The sequence below is a fragment of the Elgaria multicarinata genome, chromosome 15 (genome assembly GCF_023053635.1).
Source record: "Elgaria multicarinata webbii isolate HBS135686 ecotype San Diego chromosome 15, rElgMul1.1.pri, whole genome shotgun sequence".
Classification (NCBI taxonomy): domain Eukaryota; kingdom Metazoa; phylum Chordata; class Lepidosauria; order Squamata; family Anguidae; genus Elgaria; species Elgaria multicarinata.
In genome coordinates, this window is record NC_086185.1 from 29,866,554 (window position 1) to 29,890,295 (window position 23,742).

The 23,742-nt window shown below is 45.9% G+C and overlaps 1 protein-coding gene across 2 annotated transcripts in view; it reads right to left on the reverse strand.

Annotated features, from left to right (window-relative positions):
- Nucleotides 1-252: 252 nt before the first annotated feature.
- ZDHHC15 (zinc finger DHHC-type palmitoyltransferase 15) overlaps nucleotides 253-23,742 on the reverse strand; it is a 39,140-nt gene continuing 15,650 nt past the window's right edge. The window contains exons 5-12 of one of the 2 annotated variants that reach the window (XM_063141756.1): nucleotides 22,549-22,618; nucleotides 18,876-18,908; nucleotides 16,193-16,313; nucleotides 13,749-13,881; nucleotides 12,547-12,673; nucleotides 12,179-12,288; nucleotides 7,230-7,314; nucleotides 253-6,049 (exon numbers count right to left, since the gene is read on the reverse strand). In XM_063141756.1, coding sequence (XP_062997826.1) covers nucleotides 7,271-7,314; nucleotides 12,179-12,288; nucleotides 12,547-12,673; nucleotides 13,749-13,881; nucleotides 16,193-16,313; nucleotides 18,876-18,908; nucleotides 22,549-22,618 — 638 coding nt within the window. In that variant the 3' untranslated portion in view covers nucleotides 253-6,049; nucleotides 7,230-7,270. Of the gene's footprint in view, nucleotides 6,050-7,229; nucleotides 7,315-12,047; nucleotides 12,081-12,149; nucleotides 12,289-12,546; nucleotides 12,674-13,748; nucleotides 13,882-16,192; nucleotides 16,314-18,875; nucleotides 18,909-22,548; nucleotides 22,619-23,742 lie in introns of those variants that run through there. The other variant, XM_063141757.1, reaches the window with a different exon arrangement.

Here is a 23,742-nt window from a genome sequence, read left to right on the forward strand (position 1 = left end):
GTAAGACAGTTCTGTTCTGTGGCTCATATACCACTAGTAAATGCCATAAATATATTATGGGACTTCAAAGTCCCTTGAGGTAATTGGAAAGTCCCATGCAGAAAAAAAGTCATAGAGGTTTAAATGGTAGTATCTCCTTGGTCCAACTCTCATTTTGCAACTTTTCATTTTCTTTTGAATCGAGTAGAATGTAAGCAGTAGACAAACTCGTTATAGCAGATTTTCAAACATAGTAGAAATATAGTCTTTAAACTGGTTCTATAAAATATTTTTATTGCAAAAGATTTCCATGCTTAAGGCTGCTACAAAAGCATGAACGTACACTTTTTAAATGAACAAACCTGAGATAATGGAATAATTCAACATTCAGGAGGCTCAAAGTGGCACTTTCTGCAATGATCAAAATGCTGAATATATTGTGAGGAGGCTTAGTTATCAGGGGAAATAGTTCTGTACCATGATACTTAACAGCAGTCGATTTCATACACCTCGTATTGTAAAATCAAATGGGGAAATCGCACCTCTTCGAAATATTAATGAAATGATTGGGCCTTGATTCCTTCGGAAGCACATAAAGCCAGAGCGCGGAAGCAATTGTAACAGTGAACAGAATATTTAAATATACACAATGAGGAGAAGCTTGTCCCACTGACTATCAGAAAAGTGATGACATGAAAAAGTAAGAAATATAGTTGGGGAAAGGACCATGCAGTAAGCTGCCACTTTCAAGACTCTTACTAAACAATTTATTTTAAATAAAACATTAATGCTGTAGAACAAATGATTTGATTACTTGAACAGCAATACAGCGCAAGGCAGGGCAACAAGTTTCACAGGAATACAGTCAAGCTTCACTATCCAGCTTGGTCCACAGCTGATGGTAGGAATGCAAACTTTTGAGGGGGTGTTTTTGGATTGGAAAATCAGTTATTCTCCCCAGTCTTCATATGAGTTAAATGCAGTCTTAAATGGGGAAAATAGGACATTAATTAACTTTGAATATGAAGCCTGTAGCTATACTGCATTAAATGGAAATCAAATGATTGAGAATCCACAGTATATAGGCTGCACTCTGTTCAACTATTTGCCTCAATCATGTTCTTTTCTTAGTAATGAATGACTTGAGGAAACCCAGCCACTCTCATGCTCCAAGTCCAAATGTGCTGTTAGCAAGCACAATCATCTTTCTGTTTGATGATGGAGCGGAAAGTTCAAACTTGTGCCATCCTCCCATCAGCAGCGATAGTCAAAAGTGTCTTTCTTTCCTCAATATGTTAACACAACTTGATGAAAAAACCATTTGCACGTACATGAATGTCAACAGGGGAGAGCAAGCAAAATGGCCTTCAAAAGCCAATGCCCGTTTGGGTTGGTACATTACAGCAGTGTCTCAACAAACACGCCCTGTTCAGCCAAACCAGCCTCTGACGCTCAGAACCACAATCCTACACAGCAGGTTACTGCTGCCTGGCTGACAGTGGATGTGCTGCAGGGCCATGATGGCACTGCTACATCTTCAAGAAGCTTGCAGAGGAAAGGGGCAAATTCGTTCCTGTAAATCCCTGCGTCTCTAGTGTAGTTCTGCCACACCCTTTTCCCAAGATGGGCAGAAAGGAACAACTTGCTACATTCATATTGCCACTGCAGATATTTTGTGTTCCTGGTACTGTGCCAAGTACAAAAATTGTGCTTTCAATCTTATGCGTCATCTGAAAGGGATATCATCCCATAGATTCTGGATAAGTAAACATTTTTACATCACCATGCTAATTGAATCTTGCAGTACGCCAGCATGCAAGATCCCACTATTGATCAACCCTGGGGTATCACCAACGCCGCCATTATTCTTCGCTGCATACATACCGAACTCCGATTCTTTAGTATTCTAATTTACAAAATTCACCAGTGTAGTGTATGTAGCAATATGTGCAAAAGCCCCGGTCTCTTAAACAGCAATATACTACCCAACTTGTCACTACCACAATCTTTTGTAGACATCAGTGTGATGTTGTAAACTGCTAGCCAGAGCAGTGTACATGGAATGTCAAGTCTGTGTAAGGATCACAAGGATATTCTGCACCACTTTTCCTGGGAAATTAATTGGGTAGAAACTGTCCTCCTGCTCTGTCTTCTCGTGATGGCAATTTTACACCACTAACTTCTCTACTGGTGTGTCTGCACCGCACTTCCACCATACTCCTTTACTCAATGAGGTCAACAGAAACCCTATAAAAGGTTCCTCTTTAAACAGAAGCATTGTGGAATGCTCACTGGGTCCATATTCCATATATAGTGTAGGACAGCTTACACCTTCAATGTGTAGATCCTGCTTCATATATTTCTGTAGCACAGGGAGCCTATTTAATATTCATTATAAAGTAGTCCAGGTATGGGAGGCCAATGTGTCTCATATTAGGGTTGGATTCCTATGTTCTGTTTAGATCACTGAAAACACTTCAGTGCTTTGCATTTCTATGAAAATACTGAAGACTTTGGAAATGGCTGTAAGTGAATACTTTAACTGGCTGTTACAGCCACAGCGCCGCAACTACAAAGCTGTTTAACAGCTGCTCGTGTGGGCATGTGGTTCCCCTCACCCTGGATCACAAGTGCTCATTCAGCATAGCTGATCTCCATATGTTACATGCCCGCTGGGTGCACGCACAGGATCAGTCTGGGCCGCAAGGTCGGTACAATTCAAGAAGCACCACTGGCATGGATTTTTGCTCCATATCCTCTTTTGATAATATATTTTTTTGTATTTACAATTTAGCACAAAAGCACTGAAATTAGAGTAAGGGAAATACTGTCCCTTCTTCAGGACATCTGCTTAGTCCTTTTGGCTAATACAGGAAAATTTGAATGAAACGCAAGAAATGGGTGATTGTTGAAAGTGATGATACTCTTAATGGTACAAAGTATTTAATAAAATATTTTCAATTATACTGAGAAAGTGCTTTTGCTGTAGAGTGGCCCAGCCTGTGATCCATACTGCTCCCAAAGTTTTGTTTCTTACTTAAAACAGGCAATGGGAACTTGTGAAATATTCCTTCAGATTTTGGGTTAACGGATGGATGAGTGGATTTTTCAACATAAACCCTTGAAAAAAGTCCCATGAAAATTATGGTAAGAGAGGACATTCAAGCTACATCTACATTTCAAAAATAGTTTTCCATGCTAAGGTTTTTATCTGATTTGAGATAATGTTGATAGTCGTATAGTTATTCACTGTTAGGAAACCTGGTAACAAAGATCTTTCTCATTCATGATTTCACAAAATCATCTTCTGTTGACTTGTTTTATTCATTGTACTTTGTGGGATTGTGTGTTAGCAGGTATTTGAAAATGAAGAAAAAAAATTCCTTTGGACCAGAATCTTTTGAAACAGATGATTTCTGACTCCCATTTATTTAACAATAGCAAAACAAATTAATTTTTCCACCTAAATTAGGTTGCTGAAATGACAAAAGCTTGGGATAACCAGGAGTGGACATTTGTGTGAAAGGGCTGTGAGCTCAGTTCAGTTCTGACACTGAAAATAAATTCCTAGGCTCAGAGGTAAGCTGTTCTTTAATTCTAAGTGCATATCTTTTGCACCTGGCTCTTGTTGGTGGATTAATAAAGAACAGAATAAATCTGATGAGCCCAAAGTCTGCCCAACCCTAACTAGTAGCATAGAACCTATGTCCCAGGAGGTGGGTTGGGATTCAGTCCATCATGACCAGTTGCTGCCTGCCCCATAATCTGTCTGATGTCCACACCATAGAGACATCAGCATCTAATGAGGGCCATGCAAAGACAACTTTGTGTGCTTTGTTCCTGTTCAGTGCTGATGTCCAATCCATGGGCCTGAGAACAGACCAACAGTAAGTGTGATGCTGACCCTCCCTGTGCGTAAACTAGGCAGTTAGAGGCAGATTTCAATAAGGCTCCTGCATCTTCATATGAGTCATTTTTATATTTTCCCCAACATTTACATTTACTTCATTTCCATTTGATGTTTGATCAACTTGGAATCAATGGAAGAATAATTAAAGTGCACTGGCTCCAATCAAGGAAAAGGAAGGGGTGGGGAGAAACACAATTTAGTAACAACAGTAACACATTACCATTTTTGACACCACAACTGGTACTTGTTTGTAGAAGAACGTAAATGTCATGTGTGAAAGCCATCCAAATGTCTATTTTGTGTGAAGTATACATCAGAGATGATACATACAACCAATTTCTCAATAGATGTCCCCAGATTGATAAGACAAGCATGTAGCAATCAATATACAGCAGATAATCCTGGGAAAGTGAAGCCTAAAGAAGTCCCACTGACGTCGATAAAGCTTAAAAACAAATTGGTGTGAATTCAGATTCTTTCAATGGGTTTTAGACACATTTCATTTTCTTGTCTCTCTTCATTTTGGGATAGAAATAGCACATTAAGTGCCACACTGAACCTAAACCTTTCTGGAGGCAACAGGCCATGTGTTTGAGGCCCCATACGTGACTAGGCCAGTGAAAGGGAGCAACCCATGAAAGAAATAGCTCAAGGAACTCAGTTAAAATGTTAAAAATGGTGAAGCATCTCCTTTTTCAGCCTCTGGGTATGGACATATATATAAAAAGAATACCTTGTTGTCGAAGGTCAGAGCTCTTAGAACTCCACCACTGCAGTAGACACATCTAAGACTACGATTCGATGCCTAGAAGAGGGTTACAATTTGGTATACTGTCTGCACTGGACAGTTCTCTCTAAAGCCATCTTCTCTTTTCCCACTTGTGCATTGTTACTGATCAGAGCAACAGAGAAATCTCTCAGGAAAAAGTCTTATTTGGCTGGACCTGGAGGCTAATAAAGGGTCCTTCTGATGCCAGCACTTCAGGTAGAGTTACAAAAGGAAAAGAAGGTCAAGCAAGTCCCAGCATACCTCATGGCTGGTCTGTTCAATATTCGAAGGGGAAAAAAGATGCTTGATTTTATTTTTAAAGATGGAGGCACATGAATTCTTAGTACCACTTACTCATCATAAGATTATCATTTTTCTTTCATTCTTTCTACAAAGTCTGTGATATGGACCTATGCCCAAATTTTTCCACTTCAAGGGTTCATATGGTTGAATGTTCCTCCAGACATTAAAAAAAACCCAACCTTTTCCTATTACATAGAAAACCAGGATGTCAGGGCGGTGGCTAGCCTAGGATGCTTCTTCTTGGCATGGTACTTTCCTATGTGGGGGGAAACTTTTGTACAGAGGAGTATTCAGTCACGTGAGCAGGTGCAACTTGACCACCTTGGGAAGGATTAGGCTACTGTTGTGCAGGCCAAACACAGGCATGCTACATCCAAAACTTGGCCACTATTTGGAGATGTACTAATGGGTTTGTCAACAAATATACCTTTGAAACTAGGCATTTGCAACAAGGATTGTGCTTTAAAGCGTGTAAAAACTTGACACTGTACTGAAGAGGCTGTGTTTTCAGAACAAAAAGGGTCAGAGTTCTTAGAATTTAAAAGTCATGGATAAAGAAAGCGAGTATAGGTGTTTTGGTGGGGAGGGGGTTATATACAGCCTGCACGAGCAGTACATACTCACCCACAGTTTCTAACAAGAAGGCTTGATTTGGCAACAACGACTCTTGCTTAAAAGCACTTGTCCAAGTAGTCTAGTTAAGCCTCCATCTACTTCTTGTTATAGAACCATTCTTGCTAGTTGGCAAGATGAGACATAATGTGAAGTCCAGGGTGTTAGATAACTGCCTTTAAGGCGTTTGGAAATGCATTTGCACTAATCGTTTTCACTTATTCTGGATCAGACATATAAAAGGAAAAGGTCGTGAATGGGCTCAATCACTCCAAGGTTGCCCTGTGAACAACCAAATGCGTAGGAACCCTTGGAAGCATCACCAAGGCAAGCATCCTTCCTGAAGAGGCATTTCAGAGAGCTAGAACTAGCATCTGAGAACGGCGCTTTCTTATCCTGGGAAATCCACGTGCGTCCTTTCCATTTATTCCCCACAAGTGTCCGTCGTCGGAGGAAGCAAATGAGAGAGAAGGAAGCTGAAATTCAAGTGGGTTGTGGGGGGGAGAGAACGGCAGACGGATGAAAGCAAATTCCTTTCTTTTGCTCTAAGAACCAAACTAGACATGACGTTATACATTGCTGCGTTCAACTGGCGTTCAACTTGGAAAAAAGGCAAATAGCTGCCGGGGAGGGGTGGCAATCGTGAGGATTTCAGCAGGTAGGATTTAGGGAGTTTAATCACTTCATCCTCTGCTGCCTTCTTGATGAAAACTGGTCTGCAGAAGCTGCTGCTTACCTAGGTAGGAAAGTTCCCATTGGTGCTGCAGAGCTAAACCATTAGTTATGGAGGGGATTGTGGAAAGAAAGAGGAACCAATCCGCATCGGCGTTTTGTGCTACTGCCTTTCGTTTAGGGCAGAGCTAGACAATACATAGAAGGCCTTGCTGCTGCTGTCAAAAGGAATTTGCTCCATGGACTGTCTTACTGCAAACGAGTGAGCATGCAGATGCCTGATTGCTCCTGCTGAGAGTGGGGGTGGCTAAACAACCCGGGAATGCTCCGTGCCTGGGTTGTTTGCCGTGATGTACAAACCAGGAACTCTGGCCTTTCTCTTTCCCAACAATCCAGGGTTCGAATTTGTCAGGGTTACCTTACACTATCTCTACCACTTGAACAACATTCACAAGTAACACAAGAGTTACATTTTGACCAGTCTGTTTTTGCATTTTTGGAATCTGCTGAAACCCATTTCTCAGAAGATCTGTGATCAGATCGGATGTTTGATTTCACTTTAAAGAGGGGGGCTCTGATTTGGATAAGGGCAAGAGCACTGGGAGACAGGAGTTTACCATTCTATCTCTATTGTTTCCTTGGCTGAAATCCCCCCACCCCCACAACTGCTTTGGTGCTATCCATTCAGTTCTGCTACTCAAAACAAATTCTTGGGCTCAGAATATAATTCTAAGTGTACGTATTTTGCGCTAGGCTCCAATTGGTAGGTCCTGGGACTATAGTAAAAAAGTAAATCCTGCAGGTCTGAAGTCTGCCCTCCCCTGCTCTGATGTGAGGTTTAAGAAAGTCCTTCCATGGTTTTCCCTTCCAATGAAGTGCTTTGATTAGAGAGGACAACACTTCCATTTGAACCGCAAGCACGCTTGTCCTTATGCTGATCAAAAAGTGCTAAGATTTTTCTTTAACTTGAGGATAAACACTTACCACAGAAGAACAAGTTTTGTACCATCGGCCATTCAAAAATGCTACGTCTCCATTTCCACAGAAAGGGAGGAACCTTGCTGGTAATCTAAATCAAACAAAACAATTACAGCAAATAAGATTCTCAAGACAGCTTTAGAAATCTGAATGTTGCAAAAAACACTTACAGTAAAAAAAAAAACATGGCAGGCTGTCATTTGTTTCAAGGGTTATCCGCCTGATTTCCAATCTAAGACCACTTTATTTACTGGCCTTTCAAGCATGGCCTTTAGCTCTGCCACAATGATTGAATTGATTCTAGTTTGAAAATTACATGTCTTTCTGCACCGGCTCTAATCTGGGTGTTTGTCACTTCTAGAGCAGCATTAAAAAGTGGTAAGGAGAGAGCATGATTTTTACAAGCCACGACACAGGTTTCTCCAATGCATCTTTCCCACAGTTTGAGGAAAGCTTGATTTATATAATTCATAAACCTAGTTGTTCCCCAGTCCAATTTAAGAGAGCAAATCACTTAACACATTGCTGATGATTATAAAGACACATTAAGCAGCAGGAGTTTGCTTAGACTTGGGTAATACCTGTTTTCAATCTCAAGGCAATGCAATTAGCAACTTTTGGACACAGGAAAAATAAAGGATTGTGGTGTCACAGTTTAGAAAGGAGAACGTTAGGGACACTTGAAGCTTTTCTTAGTTACTGATGGCCGCATGTTTCCTTTTGTACTTATGCCTGGAGGGAGAAATTGGGGAAGAGAGCAGTTCTTTTATTACTTCAGCTATGAATGTGCTGAGGAGTAATCACAGGTGACTCTTAAGGAGGAGAAATCCCTTCTCTACTTGGGACAATGAACATCACTGAAGCTAAAGGACCTTTCAGGTGGCTTCCCTTCCATGTTGTTATATTCACACGTTCCATTCTGGCTCCAGTAGCACTGCAAATCTCATGGAAGGTGACAGAGGGTGTGGTGTGACCTGGATGAAAGGAGAATTGCCTTGGTGGGGAGGTGTGTGTGTGTTGGGTGACGACAGTATTTGGGGCAAAAGAAGTCCAGGGGAGATAGAAGTGGAGAGTACGTTCTCTTGCTGATGTTTACTCACTGTCAAAGCAGCAGAGTATGAGAGTGTTCATAATCCCAATATATAAAGAAACTGGGATGGAAATTACATCTCTATTTGCAGTGCCACTATCAGGATGAGGCCCAGTCTCCCTGGTGTAGATTCTGAAAGACTCGGAGGCTGAAGAAGATGACCAGCTGAGATAAGAAGCTGGGGAGGAAATTCTCCAAGACTCTCCAGGAGTCAAGCAGGAATCTTCCCAGGAGCTTATCAAATAGGAGGCCTAGGTTCAGAGATCATCTTCCCCTCTCCCTCCCACAAACTCAGTCTTTGTCAAAGGGGGAAAGAGCATTGGAAATGATGGATCCCAGAGTCCGCCGCAGGGTCAAGTGGGTGAAATTGAGAGGAGGTGGGAGGTGGCTGCTTGGTTAGTCACTCAGGAGAGGTTACAGTTTGAAGGCTCTCCCTGAAGGGAGGGGTCCGGTAAAAGCCTGTTGGGCATGGCGGGAAACCATCCATTTGGTTGATAGGCAACCGCCTTGCTTTGTAAAGCCAATTCAGCTTAGAAGATAGCTCCTAGCATTCACACGCCCTTCAGGTGTGAAGAGGTGTCTGTTTACTGAAGAAAGTTCTTGTGGATTGCACAGCAGACCTCTTTATTGTCTCACATCTCGGTGGGCTTGGAATCACAACAGTCACAAGCATCATCTCAAAGTGCTCCTGACCCTCCCTCAGCTACATTCCCCCAGTGCTTCCAAGAATGATGGATGGGCTTATAGGGCCTGGCGTTGCATTTTCCCATCAGCAAAATGTTGTAACTGAAATGCTGGGGGAATGCCGCATCCCCAGAATTGAACTGCTAACTTGAGGGAACATATCTGGGCTCTCTTCCTCTTGAGTAACAACTGCATGTACACTGCATGCAGCAGCAGGGGAGAATGACCCTATTACATAGTTCAATTGCCAAGGTTGAATGACCACAAAGCAATCCTGTATTTATACAACCAAATAGGTGATTTTATCCGGTGGCCAACGCTCGAAAGATGGGGATAAGAGGGGCCATCTTTTAACACTTTTCTTTGAAGAAAGATGGTTTAAAGGAAGTCACTCATCTTCTAAAATCCTCTTTCTCTCTCTGCAATCTGTATAACACAACAGGAGGAGAAGTTGGCCCAGTGCAGGCACACAAAAGCCACTGTGAGCAACTCATGGGAGTGAATGTTCAGGCGAGCCAGTTCAATATTACTTGCAAGAACATTTCCACACCATGGTTAGCATTTGAAGCGCATCCCGGCCGAAAGGGAAAGAGTTTCACCAAGACCCCTTCCAAGTGCCTCCAGTACACCTGAGATTTTGCAAGACAGCTTGACCAGTGTTGTGGTACCTTCACAGGTCTTGTTGGAAATGCAGGTAGGGGAGTGGTGGTAATGGGGGGTATTTAGCATCTAAATCTTGCGTGCTTGCTTAATTGATTTGGTCCAAAGCAGAAACCATGCTGGGATTAGTCTGTCTGCTTTGCACGCACTTCTTCTGAAAGACAGCCTTCGCTCATCTGGCTTTGTGTGGGACTCTTTGAATTGTGCGCCTCATTTGCCTGTCCGGTTGAAGCTGGAAGCAAGCAGACAGTGATCTCAAGAGGAACTGGGGCAGCCTCAGAGGGTGATATGTGAACCAAAAGGGATCAGGGTCACAAAGTCGGAAGGCATGGTCTCTCCCATCAAAGCCCGTATGCCCTTCTCCATAGAACCAGAGAGTTGAAAGGCATCTTGGGGTGTGTGTGTGTCTAGTCCACATATGGGTGACCCTTGGCCGCCTTCTGTGCAGCTTGTGGAGCCCCGCCCACTGTTCCTCACTGCCCAGCTGATCAGCCAGCAGGTAGAGGGTGGGAAGTAGCTTGCTGGGGTGGGGGGTTGAGAGGCTTTAGCCTTGCCCTCCTCCCAACAATCCTGATGCTGCTAATAGTGAGGAAACAGATATCTGGTTCAGAATTGCTGCAGGGAAAGGGGGAGGCTTTAACCTCCCCCTTCCAGTGATTGCTGTTTCCTTGCCTGACAATGAGCAAGGAGGTCTACCCAGGAGACAAGAAGGTGCCATGTTCTTCTCCCCAGCTGCATCCCAAGCAGGGACCCCTATCTGAGAGGGATGGTCCTGAAAGGAAATGGGGGATGGCTGGTGAGGTCTTCCTAGAATCTACAAGAACAGACTCTCCGTGTGATGATGACTCCTGGGGCAGAGAAAGCGTCTAGTTTCCCTGGCCCACTGGCTTGTGTCGTATTTCTTAGATCCCCGTCTGCTTAATGGGTGGGAACATGTATCGCCTGGAAGCTCTTAAGCGTGCTTCGTTGCAGTCATCCATTAAACTGTCGCACCTGCAAGGCTGGCTTTCCAAAGCACGCCACACTGCACACAGGGCTGGCCCTGGCATGCAACTGGGTGAAGCGACACCTGCTTCAGACAGTACCGTGGGGGGCAGGGGAATAGATGGGGGCTGGAACTGGGGGCTACCTATGTGGCGACGGATTGCCACTGCGATAAGCAAAGTCACGTGCTTTTGCTGTGTCAGGGTGGCGGCGGCTAATCCCAACGCAGCAGCAAAAGTGCAGGGTTCCCGGTGGCCGGGCCTGCTGTCTGTCCGGACAGACGGCAACCAATCAAGGGTTGCCACCCACCTGGCCACGCTTCTGCTGCAACTCCAGATCAAGGATAGATGGTGGATGCGCTATACTCGCCTCACTCTAGAGAAAAAAGTTGGGGTGAGTCCTGTCTTTTTTGCTTCGCAGCTTCACGGGAAAGCCCTGTGATGGCTGTGAGGTGGCTGCTGTATTGTATAACCGACACAGCGCCACTGTGCAGCCACCCGAGGCTTTTGGCGCGTATATATAGACAGCTCCTTGGTGTCTGAATGGTGTAGCAAGTCTTCTCAAAGACTTTAGACAAATTCCTGGAGAAGGCTATCAATGGCTACTAGTCCTGACGGCCCTATGCTCCAGTATCAAGAGGCAGTATGCCTACATACACGAGTTACTGGAGAACATGGCCTGGAGGCTGCTGCTATATTCGTGTCCTACTTGTGGATTTCCCACAGGCAGCTGGTTGGCCACTATGTGAACAGAATACTGGCCTAGATGGACTCTTGGTCTGATCCAGCAGGGCTCTTCTGACATCCTTCACATTGTTGGCCCTAGCAGGGGTTGAGGGCTTCGGACCATGGAATGTCCTGGGCTTGCGCCCCATTGCATGTTCATTGGCAAAGCTTCAAGCTGTTCCTCGGTGAGCCACTATCACTGCTGTTGCTCTCCATGCTTAGGATTCAATCCCTCTGCAAATGTGGGCAGGATTGTGCCCAAATCTTCCCAGACAACTGCTCTACTGATCTGAGGGGCAGATCTATAGCAATGGGAGGGCTGTTGCACTGATGTCCTGCTTGCGGGTTCCTGGTCAACAGCTGGTTGGCCCCTGTGTGAACAGAGTGCTGGACTAGATGGACCCTTGTTCTGACCCAGCATCTTCTTTTGTTCTTAACAGCTTCATCCTTCCTCTTGATTCAGAGAGGTACACATGGGCTTGTTGACCTGAGTGACTGAACCTTGTTTACTTATTTATTTATTTATTACATTTCTATACCGCCCAATAGCCGGAGCTCTCTGGGCGGTTCACGGACTTGTGCATTTTGTCTGCTTCCAGTAAATCTTTGCTTCTTTTCAAAATTCCACTTTGCCCATCACTCCACCCTACAGTATTGATGCATATGGAACCCCCTCATTACCTGTCTACTTCATGCATCATCCTATGGAACAGCCTCACACCACGAGAATTCTGCCAGTTTGTGAGGTGCCACAAGACTCCGCTGCGTCCCCTCTCCCTGAACCCTTGCGTGAGGGGAGGTCACACCCTTACCGTGGTTGTCATCGTCTGACCCGTTTTCATCCCACTGCTCTTTGCTTCCTAGCAGTGGATTCCGTGCTTCACTCAATGTTCTTGTTGGGAAAGAATTCCCATCGCCCTTACTGCGGAGACAAAAGTAGCACAGCGGTGGGGCAAGCGGGAAAAGGAAAGCCGGCTCTTTTTCCAAACGCTTCACAACGCCCAGCCTGGACCCGCCTCCCTGGCATCCTCCCTCCCTGGCATCCTCCCTCCCTGGCAGGGGAGATGAGCCGGCCCTCGCCTGCTCTTGCATTTGCCGTCTATGCAGGCCAAATCCTGCTTTCCTGAAAGGAGCTCAGGTTCTGCTCTCAGCCGCTGGGAGCCGCTTCCTTTCTACTTACCTGGATACTACAGGGAACAGCCAGAGTCTCCTTTCCTCTCCAAACACTTGTTGAAGGTTTTTGACAAAGCCTAGGTTGAATCCATTTTTATCCGGGCCGTTCGGAAACACTGGAGCCGAGAAAGCCTCTGCAGGCAAACACAAGGGTGCAGGTGGACTTTCATTCTCTCCAATACTCAACATGGGAACTGAGCACCTCTCCGATTTCCTCCCTCCGCCCTCCTGCCACTCAAACAGCACTACAAGGTTCCTGTTCTTGGAGGCTGGCTTGGGGGCTGCGGATCCACCACAACGCTGGGCTGCAGGGCCCCACCTGTTTTATCCCACTTTTCCTCCAAAATGTTTGGGGGCAGCGTCCATGGTTCAGCACCCCCAGCCCCGACACAGACACCCATTTTATCCTCACGACAATCTCTGCAAAGCTGAGAGATCATACCTGGCCCACAGCCAGCCGGTGAACTTCAGGGCTGAGCAGGGATTTGAATTTGGGTCTCCCCTGGCATAAATCCACTATACCTCATGGGGAAAGTCCATGACCTGTGTGGTTGTTAACCACAAGGGAACAGTAGCCCAGGCAGGTGGAAAACTTTAGACACCCTTTTAGTGCCATGAAAGTCACTAACAGGGTGGTAGCAGCAGCAGCAGCAGCAGCAGCAGCAGCAGCTACGTCAATTAAGTGTGCACTATAAGGGGCCTTGGTAGGAACAAATTTAATCCAGTGTTATATTTAAATTAACAGCTCTTAGTGATGCTAACCAATAGCTCAGCCTTCAGCTGGCAGATGCTGGGAGTTGTATTCCAACACATCTGGAGGGCGCCAGGTTGGGCAAAACAGGTTGATACTCAAATTATGAATCACTTAGGAGCTGTGGTGCAGCCTATAAGAGCAGCGGACTTGCAGCTCCACCATCCAGTCATGCGGGCAGAATCAGCAGCCTATAAGAGCAGCTGACTTGCAGCTCCAATATCCAATCATGGGGGCAGAATCAGCATAGGGGAATCAGGAAGCTGGGGGGGGGGGGGGCGTATGAGATATAAAGAGGAGATTTGCATTGCTAAAACAGCCTTGGGTCTGGGGGGAATTCCAACCAGGAGTGATGAGTTCAAGGTGGCTGGAAGAGAAGATTTATTTTTAATTTTATCATTGATTTAAAAAATTCTCTCCCCACCTTCTGTCCGCAAAAATCACAGGCCATGTCTTACCCAACGTAGACCTGTTTCTACTGATGAGCCAGCAATGGTAGCCAAAGAGGAACATGAGGCTTACGAAAAACATGATTGCCACAAAAAGAAGGAAAAGGACATGGAACTTGGAGCGTCCATTGGTCAGCTCCGCCTGTGGAGGAAAGCAAGAGAGGATGACTGGAAGAGGAAACGCTCAGCAATATTAGAGCTCCTTGCTTCTTTGTCACAGAACTTGCAGATCTGGCTGCTGCCAGTCAGGGTAGACAATACTGACCAAGATGTAACCGTAGTCTGGCTGTGAATGTGCCCCTTCCATTCATTTGTGAATGTAAGGGACACAAGTGTGCAGAGACCAGCAAAGTGGGCCTCCCCTGCTTTGAGAGGTTTAGCATCCTGCAAAAATACACACACAGCAGAATGGCAACTGATGTCAAAACGTAAGCCTGCCGATCTTGTTTATTTTATTTTCACAGGCATGGATCCAGAGATGTCTTGCATGAGCAGAAAGGCACTTCTGCCTGCGCGAGGCAAGCCGGCTGAATGCTACTGACCCCCTGCCCCATGTCCTATCATATGCTGTTCCAGAGGGTCCCCTGACCCTCAGGAGTGTTGTTTGGGGGCTGCAGTGTCTGTGTGTGACCCCAGGTAAGCCCTGTTGCATAGGGGGGGTTCCACTTGTCAATCTCTAGATCCAAACCCTTATGAATAATATTGTGGTGGGTTCCATCTTAGTTCCATTTTTGTACATCCCTTCAAATAATTTATTTTAGAATCAAGTAATAATAATCATAGAATAGTAGAGCTGGAAGGGGCCTATAAGGCCATTGAATACAACCCCCTGCTCAATGCAGGAATCCACCTCAAAGCATCCCTGACAGATGGTTGTTCAGCTGCCTCTTGAAGGCCTCTAGTGTGGGAGAGCCCACAACATCCCTAGGTAACTGCTTCCATTGTCGTACCACTCTAACAGTCAGGAAGTTTTTCCTGATGTCCAGCTGGAATCTGGCTTCCTGTAACTTGAGCCCGTTATTCCGTGTCCTGCACTCTGGGAGGATCAAGAAGAGATCCTGGCCCTCCTCACTGCCCTCTTCTGAACCCGCTACAGCTTGTCTGTGTTCTTCTTGAAGTGTAGTGGCCAGAACTGGATGCAGTACTCAAGATGAGGCCTAACTGGTGCCGAATAGAGGGGAACCAGTACTTCGCACGATTTGGAAGCTATACTTCCATTAATGCAACCCCAAATAGCATTTGCTTGTTTTGCAGCCACATCACACTGTTGGCTCATATTCCGCTTGTGATCTTCAACAATTCCAAGATCCTTCTCGCTTTTAATATTGCTGAGCCAAGCGTCCCCCTTCTTGTAACTGTGCCTTTGGTTTCTTTTTCCTAGGTGAAGAACCTGGCATTTATCCCTATTAAATTTCATCAAGGTTTTTTTTTGGGGGGGGGTGAGGTGACAGTCCCTGCTTGCAGGCTTATAATGTGAAAAAGTAACAACACACAATGAAAACGGGCTGAGGAGGGAAGAGGACAGAATGATGCAGGTTTTCAGCAGGGCTGGTAGAATGACCCCGCTTACCCTCTCAGTTCTGGGGTCTGTGTGGGGGAGATGAGAGAATACTTGGCCAGGGCGGCTGGTGATGATGGGCATTGTAGTCCAAGTTGGGATACATGAATAAGGTACTTAGTACATTTTTGTGTAAGGCTATTTAGCCTGGGCCAAAATTGCCTGCTCATTTTATGGGTCACAGTGCTTGTTATTCTGGATTTGGACAAATCATACTCGTCCCCAACCTGGGATTTGTGAACATAAGAAACTGCTTTACACTGAGTCAGACCCACTGGCTCGTTGAGCACAGTGTTACCTCCTCTAAACAAGGGTCCCAGACAAGGGTTCCAAGCCCTACCAGCAGGGGGGTGTCTATACGCCACACTGCCTTGGAAGGGCATCAGCTCAGAAGCCTGCAGCATCGTTGTTGTGAGGCTATACTGATACAGCTAGACTGCGGCAGGAGGGACCGTGGGCGATCCGCCCGGAAAAGCCCGCCCTCTGCCCTGCGTTCCTGCGCTTTCCCATCCCAACAACAACAAAGGCACCCCCTCTCCAGCCGATTGGAGTTTTTTTTGCAACACCCACGAATAAAATTTATTAGATTGTAAGCCTATGCGGCAGGGTCTTGCTATTTACTGTGTTATCTGTACAGCACCATGTACATCGATGGTGCTATATAAATAAATAATAATAATAAAATTCACTATAAATCGGCACGCTGAAAACCCAAAACGTTGGAGGGGAAATCCAAATATGGCTGCAAGTTAGCGGCTGCGTCATTTAAACACGCAGCACCACCACGCAGCCGCTAGAAAGTTAATAGAGCATATAGACACCCCCTGGAGTTGCCAGGGGTGGAACTGGGTGCTTTATAGCTGGGCCACGGCCACTGCCAGATTCCCGAACTTACTGTCCAATACTTGACGAAGTACTTGAAGACTGTTGCGGCAATGTACATGCAGTACAATAGAGAATACGCTAAGAATAGTAGGAAGAATTTGTAGTTAGAAAATCCAATGCAGTTGTTCACCCTGGAGAAGAAGGGATAATAATAATAATAATAATAATAATAATAATAATAATAATAATAATAATCATCAGTGTAATGGAGCCAAAAGCAAAGCAAAAACAGCGAAGAGCGCTCTGATCTCCTCGATGGAGCATAATTGCACGGTACAATCAGCCTACTGAACAGTCCCCAGTGACTGCAGCATAATCCTAGCCTGCCTCATTCCTTCTGTATTCCAGTCTCATGCAAGAAACACACCCATCAAAAACACGAGCCACCTGCTTCTGAAGGTAAAAAAGCCCTTAAGAGACAACAAGCTTGAGGTTTGCTGAGCATAAACAGCCGTTTGACAAAGCTGGGATCCTGTTCTTCCCTAGGAAGGACGCTGGGAACCCTTTTGTGCAGCAGTTGCTGGGGAACATGGGCGGGAGGGTGCTGTTGCACCGTGCCCTGCTTGGTTGGTCCCTGGTTGACAGCTAGTTGGCCACTGTGTGACCAGAGTGCTGGACTAGATGGACCCTCGGTCTGATCCAGCATCAGGGCTCTTCTGATGTTCTTATTCTGGTGCACAGCAAGTCAGGAAAATGATCCCACTCTATTTGGAAGAGAAGTCCACTGAATTCACAGTGTTTGCTAAGGGCAGTCAGTCACTTGAAACACACCCACACACATAGTAACTGATTTTTGGTGAACATCAAAACAAGGAGATGTACAAATGACAGTATTTTATTGGTGGGAAAATGCATCTTCCACCTCTCTAGTAGATGGCTATTGCAAGTCCGGCATGGCAGTGCGTTATGTATAGTTCTATGACTTTTATTTCCTGTTTTTCTTCCTTCTATCATGGAACTCATGCGGCCATGCACAGCAGCCCTAACAAGTCTCCAATCCAGATCTGTTCAGCTGCAGGAAAGGTGATGCATCATCTGTGTGCAGACCATGCCCTAGAACTGTATGAGGGTTAAAGGCACCTACTGGTTGGGGGCCACAGCATCAGTAGCACCTTCTCTCAATGCTCATGTCCTTTGGAGGCACCAAGAGCCCCACTCGCAGCCATTGCGGGGCATTACCCGCAAAGGTGCGAAGCAAAGAAGTCAGGGACTTACCCGCCTTTTTTCTTTGGAGCGAGGTGAGTACAGCACACCCACCATCTATCCTCACTCCAGAGTTGCAGCGGAGGCATGGCTGGGCAGATGGTGATCCCCAATTGGTCACTGTCTGCAGGGGGTGGGCCCAGCCACCGGAAACCCCACATTTTTGCTGCTGCATAGGGATTAGCTGCTGCCACCCCGACACAGCAAAAGCACGGGATTTTGCTTCTCACGGCGGCATCCCCCTGCCTATAGGCAGCCCCCTTGGGTATCTTTTAAGAAGTACAGGCATGACCTGACTCCTCTGCTTGTGGAGCTGCTTTACAGAGAGTGGTCGAGATTTTCACCACCACCACAGCAAGTCAGAGTTCCGGAATCCAACCGTACACTACTTTGAATAGGAGACCTGCCCATGCCTGCCACAGATCCAACAGCTCTGCTCCTTCTGTGGGTCACGATACAGAGGTGTCTCCTGTCCCTCCTAAGAGCTGGAAGGGCATGAACAGCGTCTATGTGGCATCTATGAAAAGGGATGGATCATGCCCCTTGATTAATCTTTTCATACGTGAGGGCTCAGCCCCTGAGCATTTCATTTGCTGGATTTCTCTTCTAGCTTCCTCGAATACAAACTTAAACAGCCAACACAAGAAAAGGTACCCGCCTGCACACATACATAGTAATGTCCATGCTACTTAGGAAAAAATACTGTGTGCTTGCCCCATCTCCAAAGCATGTTTTGCCTGAATTAACACACACACACACACCTGATCAGGAAGGTATACCCCATCTCCACCCCTAGTCATGCCAGCCTGCCCCCTAGGATCATGCACTGGGGGGCAAACCGTGTTTGGGACACATTTTGCAGAAATGTCTAGGTACAATCTCAGTCTGCATGTATGTAAATAACAAAAGGAAAATAAACTACAAATCTACAGCCAAGGTAGGTGGAGGATTATAATTGGTAGAACAAGCATTTCAGATCTGAACCTCCTTTCCAGATCTGCGAAGGACAAGAATTGAAACTGGAGTCCTCTGGTGGGCAGTAAGGATAACTTTTGGATAAGGGAATAACTGGATAAGGAAATAGAGCTAAAGCAACCAAAGTTGGTTCCATCTTCTCATTCCAGCTGGTTCAAAACTGCCAAATCAGTATTTCCAGTGGCAATACCAAATGTTGTGTATACAAATATTGTGTACACATGTTTGCTTGTCCACACAATCACACACATGAAACAAAAACACATCAGCCAAAGATTATCTGAAAATCTGTCCCAAATTCTAAGTTCTCAGTTTTAAATTGTATTGGTAGAGTGGGCTCACCAAACTCAGAATTACATGATTCTCTGTCCCTGAGAATCGTTAATATACCTTGACAAACAAGGACATTCTGGGAAGACACAGAAAACAACGTGTGCATCATGGATTGGTTAAAAGGCCCTCCTAAACAGCCCTCTTTTTTCAGGAAGTCAAAAAACCCAGTAGGCTTCACTCACCAGGGGCAATGATGGTCCATTTTTAATACACACCTGTAAAAAGAGGAAAGGGTCAGGATATAATGAAGGGAAACTGCAGGAGAACAGAAACACAAGGTTTCTTTCTTTTGTTGTAGGCTATCCAAAACTCTGATTGATATATCAGTGATATCATTTTTGAGTGAGCTGCAAAACTCCCTGGTTCAAATCTCACCTCTGTCTGCCCAAGAATTCCACTCCACATTAGAGGCCCTTTCGGGATGGCCGACCGCCCGCCCCACCCCGGCTCTGGCCCTCCCATGTCTCTGGGAGAAGGCCTTTTAGATGTGGCGTGCCAGATTTGGATCAACCTCCCCAGAGAGGCATAGAGCCGAGCACTTTCACTGCCTGCTTTTAGATGGGCAGTGAAGACTGTTTTATTTCAACTAAAGAGGTGCCAAAAATTCCATACACATGTGCAAGGCCATTTGTGCCTGGAGAACATGGGTAGGCCATTTTTGGAGATCTTTGGGATGGCGGGTGAAAACCTAAAACCTTTCGTAAAGGTGCAGGGGGCCCTTGCATTCTTAAAAATCCGAGGTGTCCAGAGGTGGGGCTATTTCTCCTTGCTTTGACTTTGAAAAAAGTGTTGTTGCTGGAAACAGTCATGAATCGGCAGTGTTCCTGGGGGCAAAACGCTCCTGGGAAGGACACTACGAGTTCTCAGGGTATTCTTTGGGAGGAAATGAGGGGTTCCATCTCCCCCTTCCCCCCATGCAATGCCCCAGGAATGATCAGATCAATCCCTCAGGTGTTGACTATGTCTAGGGTGACCATATGGAAAGGAGGACATGGGATCATGTCTCTTTAACAGTTGTACAGAAAAGAGAATTTCAACAAATGTCATTTGAATGCATGCAGCACCTGGTGGAATTCCCTCTTCATCACAACAGTTAAAGCTGCAGGAGCCCTGCCCTCTTTTGTATCTGGCCACTCTAGAGTGATGAAGCGGGGATTTCACCAGGTGCTGCATGCATACAAATGACACCTGCCGAAATTCCCTTTTCTACACAACGGTTAAAGATACAGGAGCCCTGTCCTCCTTTTCATAGGGTCACCCTAACTATGTCATTATGTAGCATTCTGTCCCCAGGAATGATGCCTAATTCCTGTGGCCAGCCAGGAGCAAGGCTTTTTTAAAAATCCAAAGCAAGGAAAAAACAGAAAGGAAAAAGAAAAACTACCTGTTGCCACCTCTTTCTCTTTGTTTAAGTAAATACACACACACACACACACACACACACACACACACACTCTGACACTAGGAGCAGCTCACAATCAGCAAAATAGACAGTCTTCACTGCAGGCTTACAATCTGCAAAGACACAACACACAAGGAGGAAGGGATGGGGCAGGAAGAGGGGGGAAACGAGCAGACGTTCCTCAGGGCTGGTGGAAGGGCTCTGCTTCCCCTCTCCCCTCTCCGGGTGGGCAGTCCAACTGCAGCTAGCCCTGGTGTTTACAAATGCCCTGTGCTAGCCTTGGTGACGTCTATTTGCGCCTGTCCCCAATAATTTGTCACACAGCTGGACGACCCCAAAAAGGACCCAGGGCAACGCTGTTCAGGGAAGGGGTGAGGCTACTGTATGATGCCAGCAGGCTTGAAGCAGAGAATCTGGCAGCAGCATGGAGACACCACACGCTGCAGCATAAGCACAGCTTACAAGGAGGAGAGGCCAGCTGGGCTGGGCCTTGCACGGTGGGATGGGATACTGACGCTCGCCCGCCCAAAAGGAATCAGTTCGCCTGGGGAGCCAAGAGCCTGGCTCCACAGTCTGGCCACTTCTCCCCCACACAATGTGCTCACACAGCGTTGCCTGCTCGCTCCAAAACCTGACCAACAGCCTGTTTGGATCAGGCCGACGGCCTCTGATCCTGCTGGACCCTGACTGGTACGGAGATAAAACACAAACTGGATTCTCAATGGCTGGGGTAGCAGGTTTTGATTGTACCCCCAAAGGTGTCCCTGTTTACTTTCTTTCATATCAGGTGAATGAAGAGTGTTTTTGCATTCCTCATTCCCGGGAAATGCCGAGAACTGCAGCTGCAAAATCTTGAACACAAGGGAGTGTGGACGTCTGCATTCTACATTTATACCACAAAGCTGGGATTGCACACAGCAGCGCTGAATTTGAAGGCTTGTACAGAATCCTGAGGTCACCCCAAGGCACAGTGGGCTGCACAGGCACCGAACTATCCGCCTCTCACACGCTGGACCTGACCTGTGGCACAATGCCAGGACAGTTGGCCATCACTACTGGCACAATTCAGACAGGAGGCCAAATCAGGCGTGATGAGCCTGGGGAGGAGGGCAGTCTGGCTCTGTGCTGTCAACAGCTGACTGGAAAGGAGGAGGATCGGGCCAGAACAGGAGGCAGATGCATGCGGCAAGTCCACGGCTTTGAGGCTGCTCGATAAGCACAGAGAAGGAGAGGGGAAGGAGGGTTGGTGGCCCAGAGGGGGACAGAATGCTATGGCCTCAAATCCCACGTGTGTGTGTGTGTGTGTGTGTGTGTCCCAATCCCCTGTGTCCCCGTCAGGAGAGTAGAGGTACCACAAAGAACACAAAGGGAGGGGTACTTTCCCCCACAGAGGACCAGGCCATTCGGATCAAGACAGAGCTCACTGCCTATTCTTCTGGGGCAAAAAGGAGCAGCTGAATGAGGTCTGAGAGGGCGCAGACAAGAGAGGAAGGCGCATCAGGCTTTGTGCTAACTAAAGCTTAGAACCCGAGCCACGGTTTCTACAAAGGCAAGCCTTGGTTTGGAGCTACTTGACTGCCATCATTGCCTGTCCTCTCGGCATCCTAAGTTCCATCGCTATGGTACACTGGCCTGACTATGCCTTATCAATTCAGGCAGCACATCAAATTAATTGTCAACTGGGGCATTGTTTTAAATCAGTCTTCAACACTGCTAGTAGAAGGACTGCCACATTTCTTACAAGGGACCCACGAGTTCTAATTAGTGCCAGAGACAGAGCTGGCAAACTGCTTCCGTTTACATATTCAGAGGCAGAGTGGCAATTGCTTCTTTGTTCCAGATGGTCTTATTGCAACCTGAGATCTTTTTGAACTGGGCACAGAGTGACTTAACTAGTCTGCCATGAGCTGCGTGGATCACCACGTAAACAAGACTGTCACATAATTTAGATCGGGTTTATACAAGGCCCTTTCATTCGTTTGCTGTCTAGCCTGCTTTTTAACCCAGAAGAATCCCCAAGGTGCTTTATCTAAAATAATACTGACATTAGGGCTGCTGCTTCCCCTCCGACAAATGACATTTACCAGCACACTTTCTTCTCTGCTCTCTCCACCCCTTCCTTTTTGATTTACATCCAGCCCGAGGAAGAGTTCTATGAAACCCTAAAAAGCTCCTTCAATACTTCATCACTTTTAGTTGGTCCTAATAAAGGCGTTACGCCACTGCTGTTGCTGTTAATAATCTCTTAATAATTTCACACTACGATGGAAGGGTACTAACTTCAAACAGTATCACATTTTTAAATGTTCCTCCACATGACAAGCTCCCTGCAAGTAAAAGATTAGCACTTCAAGGAGAAAGGCCCTGGCCTAGCCCACAAACCACTGTGATAGCTTTCTACTTAATGCTAACTTCCTGCTGCACAAGTTATAGACGTAGACCAGTAAACTTACATAGCACAAACTGAACAATGGTGGCAGCGGTCTGGTTTGATGAGTTGGCATCTATCACAGAATCGAATGGCTGGAAAAGAACACGCAGAGAAAATCCTCCATTAATAATGGCCATCATGCGTGTGAGCAAATCCTACTCAGGAGGCAGCTTTAAGCAAGCCCCGATTTTCTCAGCTTCACCAATATGGGGAGAATAATACTGGCCTGCCTTACAAGGGTGTGATAAGGATTACTGAGATATGGTACGGGGACAGCTTTGAACATTTGAATGTACCAGATTTTCCCAATGTGGTGCCTTCCAGATGTTTTGAACTACAGCTCCCAGCATTCATGACCATTGGTTTTACAGGCTACGGTAGGGTGACCCTCTGGAAAGGAGGACAGGGCTCCTGTATCTTTAACTGTTGCATAGAAAAGGGAATTTCAGCTGGTGTCATTTCTATGCATGCAACACCTGGGGAAATTCCCTCCTCATCATAACAGTTAAAGCTGCAAGAGCCCTGCCCCCCTTGACCAGATACAAAAGAGGGCAGGGCTCCTGCTGCTTTAACTGTTGTGATGAAGAGGGAATTTCACTTGCTGAAATTCCCTTTTCTATACAACTGTTAAAGATACAGGGACCCTGTCCTCCTTCCATATGGTCACCCTAGGCTAGGGGAGAGAGCTGAAGCCCAAAACTTTTGGAGGGTACCACAGGGGTGAAGGTTGTACTATCATCATCATCATCATCATCATCATCATCATCATCATCATCCCCTATGAAATTGGGTGCATGGATTAGAAAAATATTAAACCAGCCCAACAGCTTCCAGCCCCATGGCAAAGAGGAAAAACTAGATACACGCAAACAATGTTTGTGTTGTGGCCTTGAATATTTCACAGGTGTCTATGAGTCTATTTTGTCCTACTAATAAAAAAAAAAACAGTTCTGAGCTTTGCATTTCTGTTATTGTCTAAGTATAACATTCCATGGCAAGAATGGCCAAATGGCCACATAGATGGCCATTGTCATTCTGTAGGTCGTTAAAAAGTTAATGACCTACAGAATCCAGCTCTGCTGACATCAAATACATGAAACTGCCTCAGACTGAATCAAAACACTGGTCTGTCTAGCCCACCAATGACAACGACGACGACGATGATGATGATAATAATAATAATAATAATAATAATAATAATAATAATAATAATAAT